The 8433-nt window shown below is 44.6% G+C and overlaps 1 protein-coding gene across 1 annotated transcript; it reads right to left on the reverse strand.

The window, feature by feature from the left end:
- Positions 1-4580: 4580 nt before the first annotated feature.
- LOC149161734 (uncharacterized) lies at positions 4581-6664 on the reverse strand. Its single transcript, XM_089434985.1, has 2 exons — positions 5503-6664; positions 4581-5176 (listed from the first exon to the last, which is right to left on the reverse strand). The coding sequence occupies exons 1-2, from the start codon at positions 6662-6664 to the stop codon at positions 4581-4583; spliced, it is 1758 nt and encodes a 585-aa protein (XP_089291111.1).
- Positions 6665-8433: the final 1769 nt, after the last annotated feature.

Genomic DNA, 8433 nt, shown 5'->3' on the forward strand with positions numbered 1-8433 from the left:
AGGCAGAATTGCGAGTTTCAAAAATAGAGTAATGCGCCTACTTCTTAGGCTGCTGAGAGCAGAATGCCATACAAGATCAGTCATCATCCGTAGTGTAGGGTTCCTCCACTACCCTGCACCCAAATTGCAAAGAGTCTTCCGACTCTGAGCGAAGGACCACCGAGCCGATTGGTACTCCCTGAGCAGGCTCGCTTGGACCAACAGGGGCAGCTTGAGTCGCCAAGGAGGAGCTTCCCATGACCGGGCATTGAATATCAATTGGAGGCGCTATCCCTTGTTCTGGCGGAATTGCCGGATGTGCTGCTGCCTGGCCGCTGAGATTTTCACAATTTTCTATAGTAACAGAAACTAAGAAAGTGGAATTGGCAAGAGTGCAGGGGATACGATAACGGACTGTTGGATGCGCCGCATGCTCACATTCAACCATCCTTCCACGCCCGTGACCTCTGCCTCTTCCAGCTCTGGTAACATGAGGGCGGTTTTGCTCAGGTGCCAACTCGACCGAGGAAGAGGGGGAGATGGGGGCAGACCTCTGAGTGGTGGCACGTCCACGGGAGCCTCCACGTCTGCTTCCCATTCTAGGACGCTCTCTCGGCATTGCAATATACAGAGGATTAACAAGCGCGCAAATACACGGAGGGGAGTGACTAACCAGAACGTGAGCCCTTTGAACTTGAGCGCATTGCCTATGAAACACTCTCGAGCCTGAAACAGAGACGGAATTGGGCACTGAGAGTGAATGCCCCTGAGCTACCAACAGCACCGCAGAGGAGTGCGAAGAGGCTACAGAGGAATGCGAAGAGGCCGCAGAGGAATGCCAAGAGACCGCAGAGGAATGCGAGGAGGCCGCGGGAGCACAAAGATTTTGAAGCGCCATTGCACAATTTACCAGGAGGCAGATGGAGGAGTAAAAGAACCGCATTAAAAACCTTGCGTGAGACCAGCTCACTCGTTCTGCAAGGTACCTCGTGGCGTGCATGAGCTGACACCTGCCCATGTGAAACGCAACCTTCGTACCATCATACCAATTAAACACCCACATCCGGGAGAGAGATATCTTTCTGCACCAAAGAAGTGCAATCCTGCTTGAGTTGTTCATCAGCTGCTATTTCAAGAGATCCTGAGAAGTAGGGAAGTTGCTGAGTTGCGCCCTGGTTGGCCAATCTGTCTGCGACTTGATTTGTTGTTATTCTAACATGCTGGAAGGTTATGCTTTGGGGATTTCTTAGCTTTTCCTCCAGTGATTCCAATCTACTAAGCAATCTCCAGCTGGATGCTATTTTGACTGCTGTAGTACCTGCTTGTATTCTGTTGGCTGCGGCTATAAGGATAGATGAGTCTCCTTCGACCTCTAGAGGGAAGAAGTGCTATTATTCTGCAATGCAGATCCATTTCCAAAGTCCTTCCAACTCAGCTGCATTGTTAGTGTCTTTGCCAATCGATCCATAATAGATATGCAATATAGCTCCCGTATGGCTTCTGAAAATTCCTCCAAATCCCGTCGGCCCAGGATTACCTTTGGCTGCCCCATCAAAATTCAGCTTGTAAGAGTTAATTGCAGGAGGGGACCAGGATAGCGGAGAGGCGGTGCTTGTTGGAGGACGGGCCTTAACATGGGCTAAAAAGGAGAGGTCCAGATTCCAGGCTTTCAGAATGATACATTCCTGTGGAGATTCTGGCAGATCTGTATCATACCAGGTTCTGATGGCTAGAGTTTCTTGAAGATTTTGTTTTAGGAGGAGCCATAAAGCTTCTATTGGCCGGCAGGTGTTGTTGAAGATTCTGTAGTTTCTTTCCTTCCAGAGAATCCAATAAAGAAAGCCTGGTATTAGACTCCAAAGGGAGTTAAGAAGCTGGCTTTTAAAAGGGTTCTTAGTCCATTTCCTTATGGTTTCTGTAACGTCCTCCATCCGAGCTTCCGATCTCCTGTTGCATTTTTCAATTCTCTCCCAAAGTTGCGTAGCTAGCGGACATGTTTCCATTAAGTGTCTGATGGTTTCAGAGTGGAGATTGCAATTTGGGCATCTTGATGGGCCAATGAATCCACGCTTTTGCAGGTTGTCCCAAGTGAGTATGCGCCTTTTACTTAAAAGCCATAAAAAAGTGGAGAATTTAGGCCATACTCCTGGTTGCCAGACCTTTTCCCATATTTGGTCCTTGTCTGTCTGGATAATTGAGTAATGCAATTGGTATGCTTCTTTGGTGGTGAATGTTCCTTTGGGCGTATGTCCCCATCTTAGTTTGTCCTGTTGGTTGGAGTATCGAATTCTTCTATAATTGAGTTCTTGATCTATGTCAGTGTACGTTTCTCCTTGCCAATCAATCTGCCAGAGGCTAGCGGGTTTCCAGATTTGGAAGTCATGGTGCGTGGGCTGTTGCTAGAATTGATGAACAAATGTGAGGTTTGCCTGCTGCATGTGAGTTTGCCATAGTGGCTTTTGGAATAAAGTTGCCAGTTTCAGGAGTTGTTGCCATGAATCCTCTCAGAACCTTGCCGTTGTGCCTAAGTGAATTTCCCAAAAACTATGCTCTTGAATGAAAGCGCTGTGGAGCTTTGTGGCATTCCATATTAGAGACCCTTGGGTTGTTGTGCTGATTCTGATAAGATCATTCCATTGACTGCCCGGGGCATATTTTGCTTGCCAGAGTCTTGCCCATGGTGAATGTGGCTTGGAGATCCAATTCCACCATATTCGAGCTCCCATTGTATTGTTGCTTTGGAGAGGATCCCTTAAGCCCAGGCCACCTTCAGATTTGATTTTGCATACTTCTTTCCAGTTGACAAGAGCCCATTTTCTGTTCAGGCCCGAGGAGCCCCATAGGAAGTTGCGCTGAAGGTTGCGGATTGCTTTAAGGACCCATTTTGGTGCTGCCATGATGGAAAAAAGATACAAAGGCATTGCCTGGAGAACCGATTTGATCAAGACAAGTCTGCCAGCCATGTTTAGAGAGCGAAAAGTCCAAGACAAAAGCCTTGATTCTAATTTGTCTAGGAGAGTCCTCCAAGAAGCATGCTTGATGGCAGAATCAGCTAGAGGAGCCCCTAGGTACTTTGATGGAAGCTTGGCAATAGTGAACCCCAGAATTCGAGCAATATTCCTTTGAGTAGAAGGGGGAGTGTTGAAAAAGAAGAGTTGAGATTTAGAAGCATTGATAGAGGTGCCAGAGGCGTCAGAGAAGAGGGAGAGCAGGGATTTGAAAACAAAGGCCTCTTGAGAGGATGGATGACCAAATAACATTGTGTCATCTACAAACTATTGATGGTAAAGAGGATTAAGACCATGGAGGGAAATTCCTTTTAAAGCCTGGGTGGAGACAGCGGATTTGAGCAGTCTACTGAGCCCTTCTCCCATTAGGACAAAGAGGAATGGGGAAAGGGGATCCCCCTGCCTGATACCACGGGAGGGGTGGAAAGGCGAAGAAGGGGAACCATTCAGCAAGACAGAGATACTAGGAGAGGAAATTAGATTCATGATCCATCTGGTCCATGTTGAATTGAAACCGAAAGCGAATAACATCTTGTGAATGTAATTCCAACTGAGTTTATCAAAGGCTTTAGAGAGATCCAGCTTTAGAATCATACCTGGTTTTTTTAGAAGCTTTATAGAGTGAATAACCTCATTCGATAGAATTATACCGTCCATGATCTGCTACCCTTCTACATAACCCGTCTACTCTGGAGAAATGAGAAGAGGAGGGAGATGTTTGAGCCTGTTCGCTATTACTTTTGAGATGAGCTTATAGATGACATTGCATAGCGCTATTGGTCGGTATTTATTAGGCTTATTTGGTTCTTCACCTTTAGGTACCAACGCTAAGAAGGTTGCATTGAGGGAAGGAAGAATCCAGTGCATAATTCTTGATTCCTCCACTAGTTCCCATACCTCTGTCTTGATGAGGTCCCAAAACTCATGAAAGAAATTGGTCGTGAAACCGTCAGGCCCAGGTGCCTTGCCGTCTTTAAGTTGGGCCATCGCTTCTTCAACCTCCCTGAGTGAAGTGGACTGGAGCAGTTTGTTGTTGTGGTCCTCCGTTATGATTCTTGGAATGTGCTGCGTGATAGCTCTAATTGCCTGATCTCTGTTACCTGTGGGCTCCCTGAGAATATCCTGAAAGTAATCTTTGAACTCCTTCTCCATATCTTCGTGTGTTTCTAATCTTGCCCCTTGTTGATTGTTTATGAATGCAATGTTATTGTACATTCGCCTTTGGATGGCAGTTTTATGGAAGAATTTGGTATTCTTCTCCCCCTCCTTGAGCCACCTAATTTTGGATTTTTGACGCCAGAGAATTTCCTCTTGTTGCCTGTAGGCTTCAATTTGATTCCAGAGGATCTGCTCCTGATGTGTTTGCTCATCTGTCCTACCTTCCAGGATGAGAGTTTGTTGAAGCACATTCATTTGATGTTCCAGCCTCTTGCGATTCTCTTGGATGTTGCCAAATTGTGTACGATTCCAGACTTTGAGGACTTGTTTTAAGTTTTTCAACTTTTGTTGGAATTGATACATTTTGGCACCCTCTGGCGGGATGAAAGATTGCCATGCTTCACTTACCACTGTCTTGAAATTAGGATTTGTGAGCTAGAAGGCTTCAAATCGGAAAGGTCTATTGCTGCGAGTGCCCAGCCGAGACCATTGTAACATTATTGGCCAATGATCGAATCCTCCTTGGGGTATGATAGAAGCGTGGAAGTCCCCTCCCAGATGTATTGCATTATCCGAAATGAGGAACCTATCGAGCCTAGAGGCTATATGATGTATGCCCCTGCGCTTATTGGTCCAAGTAAAGACTCCATTGGAGGTTGGAATATCCATGAGTTGATTGTTATGAATGAATTCTCTGAGGCCATTGCTGTCACTTTCTAACCTGATTTTGCCTCCTTTTTTCTCCTCCATTGATTTTATGATGTTGAAGTCGCCGCCACCGATCCAGAGGGGGAACTGCCTGTTTTCATTGAGAATAGTAAGAGTTTCCAGAAGATCTAGTTTTTGCTGAAGAGTCTGCGGAAAATACACATTTGAGAGATGCCCATGGATGTTAGTGCCAATGAGATGGAAGGACGCTTGGATGAGGTGATGGGTGGCATGAAAATCATATAGAGTAAGAATCTGCGGATTCCACAAAATGGCTAATCCGCCTGAAGCCCCAGAGGCATCGACTGAAACTGAGCAGCTACCTGCCCAGATCTTGTTGCGAATTCTTTCTATAGCAGTGTTTTTGCTTTTTGTTTCTTGAAGAAAAACTATTGACAGTTTTTCTTGTTGAATCAGGTTTTTTATCATACGGTGTTTTGAGGGGCTATTGAGTCCTCTCACATTCCAAGAGATGAGCTTCATGGACAATGGGGTTTGGGTTTATAGAACTTTGTCAACTTAGGGAATCGCCTTGATTCCATAAGTATTTCTCCTACTATGATAGTCCTTTGAAGGTCTATCTTGCGCCCCCTTTTCTTAGTTTCTTTGAGAATTTTTTTTTCGTCCCAAGGGCTTCCTCCTTGTATACCAAGACTTTTGTTGTGCTGTGCTTTGGTTAAGACTCCTTCAAGCCTATCGATTTGGCAAGGGGGTATTGAGTTATATTCTTTCTGTTTGCAAGACGTTTCAAGTTTGAAGATATCTAGACCATCTAGGCTGACATGCTCTGGATCTTCCTCCATGATGATAGGGGAACTCTGGTCTTCCACATCTGTGGCATCCTGTAGACTGAGAGCAAGAGCTGCATCTAGATCCATGGCCGAGGGCTGCTGGTTGAAATCTAGAACAGATTTCCCCTGGGAAGAGGGGAAAGGGCCGAGGTCAGAAACCATTTTATTATCCGAAAGAGGATTGGTTGAGGGGCGAGAAGTGACTGGAACGGAGGACTGCATGGGGGCAGAGGGAGTATGGGAGGATGAGGGCAAGGAGGTGTTCTCCTGAGGTTCAGAGCTTGGTTTATCCTGAGGATCAGGAGAAGAAAGCAAAATGAATCTGTTCTGGGTATCTGTTTTGATGGAGCTGTCAGGGACTGCCTGGTTTTTCTTGGCATGCCTACGGCGGTTTGGAACTTTAGTGAATCCTTCCGAGTCTTTATTGGATTCATTGGTTGAAGATTTGGACTGCGAGTTCAGAGGACAATCTCGGAAGAGATGGCCGTGTTCATGGCATTTACGACAGCGAAAGGGGATATGCTCGTAATCTAAAGGCTGGGTCCATTCAAAATCATCGTGAAAGAGACTTACCGAGTCGGCTAGAGCTTTGGTCAGGTGCATCTGAACACAGATCCTGGCATACGAGGTATATTTGCGGGTTTTTGTTTCCTCAGCAACTTTGATGAAGGTCCCTAGTTTATTGCCAATATCTGCTAGCGTGTCTTCTTTCCAATATTCCACTGGGAGGGAATACATACGTATCCAGACTGGAGCCCAACTGAAATCTTCTTTGTCAGGGTTGAACCTTGGCTTCCACTCCGTGAGATAAAGTCCTGAAGAGTTAAAGAAATACGGGCCGCCTTCGAATATGCACGATTTGTCCTCCACACAATGGAAAATGGCTGTGAAGAAGCCTTTCGGTCCAAGCTGCAGGGTAACCTGTCCTTTGGGCTTCCATTTTGAAGCTATCCATCCTTGCAGCGCCTTTTCAGTAGGCCAAAATCCAAGAAACTTTCCTATTAGCGCATGATCCTGCATGTACTGGATCTCACCATTAATGCGATGACTTGGAAGATCAACTTTGATATGCAGGTAGCCAAGGTTGCCTTTGGCTGTGACGAAGAGGCTTTTTGTTGTGCATCTTTTTCTTTGTTAGCTGCATCGCTTTGTGCTGAGGGAATCGCTTTGCCGTTCGTCCTTTGTCCTCCCTGATCAGTTTCAGGGAAAATGCCAGAAGGGGTCAGAGGAATTGCATGCTGGTCAATGTCAGAGGCTAGAATTGTGAAAGGAGGGGGGGAGGATCCCACCCCTCCTACAGGCGAAGCCATTGAAGGCCGTCAGAAGGAGCCCGGCGGCGCGAGCTCGGAGGGTCAGAGGATTGCAGCGATTAGGATTATCAGAGTTCTTGCGGGCGGGACGCTCTCATCATCAGAGCAAAAAATCAGAAATTTGAAAAATTTTCATTGGAGGCTTGGCCATTCGCATGATCAACAATGTCAAATTACTTTATTCTGCCAAATTACATAGCTAGTTGTAACTGTAAGAAAAATTAGCTAAGTAATGAACCATTCTATGGAAAAGCTCCCATTTGTCAGATGACGTTGTATTTGACAATTATCTAGGATAGTTGTCTGGGTACTAAATGTGATCAGAATTTGACCATACAGCTTGACCTATCTCACACACATGGATCTCATAAAAGTAACTTGTATTTGATGCTCTTGAAGCTTGAAGTACAAAAATAACCATCAAAGTATAATAGACTCACACAATAAAATTAGTGATACATTCTCTCGGCACCAAAGAACATGAAGAACCACTAGTTTGATTATATTGCTTTTTTCATTAGTTGTATCCGCACTTTTACAAACAAATTATCTAACTAAGAACAAATTCTACATCGAAATGACCCATGCAATACCAACCATAATTTGATTAATAATTCCATGAATTTTAGGATTTATCTTATTCATATAGTAAACATGATCATCCTCATGTACTTCAATCTAGTAAACATTAACATTCTAGGCCAACGCTTCTAGTAGTCTGTTGGATTCTAACCAAAACCTCTATATGCTCTAGAATGAATCCATCAAATTTCTTTTTGAAAAATCGTCATAGAAAATGGATTTAAACATCTACATGTCGGCTTTATCTCATTCTAAGATTCACATCACCGTGGAACCTGCACTGCTTGGTAACCGGATGGAAACCACTAGTTGAACATTCAGTGTTGGTATGAATTTCATAAATATACTCTTGTGTGAAATTCATAGGGGTTTCTGGTTGGAGCTCTCTATCCTGGAAGTCATATAGGACCCCTCTATCTTGGAAGTCAATCTGTAAGTACCAAAAGACACCTCCTTTGAATAAAAAAAATTAGGAATTATGTTTCCCATGTCTAAATCAGTTTACACCGATACATTGGTGAAGTATTTATTGGTCTGGCCAACCATTGTCACTTTAATACACACAAAAATGCAGTATGTAGCAAAACCTTAGCATCAATGGTACAATATGCCAATATCTAACGTCAGTGGTCTGACATTGGGAGAAGGTCTCACCACTAGACTTCAACAATTGTTATTCTTCCTCTCTATCACTTCATCCCCTATGCAGGAAACGATCCTCTCCTACACCATAAAACCTCACAACAATCAAGGTGCTCCACATAGGAATGAAAGGACAAATCTGCAATAACTCTTGTGATGGTCACTAGCGCAAAGGTGGATTTGAGGCAAATAAGGAGCATTGAAGCAAGGTAGATATTGGCCATCACCTCCTAGTTTTTCTAGAGTACCTTTGAC

The sequence above is a fragment of the Pinus tabuliformis genome, chromosome 5_2 (assembly GCF_031772625.1).
Source record: "Pinus tabuliformis cultivar Carrire ecotype Pingquan chromosome 5_2, CPIR1, whole genome shotgun sequence".
NCBI lineage: Eukaryota > Viridiplantae > Streptophyta > Pinopsida > Pinales > Pinaceae > Pinus > Pinus tabuliformis.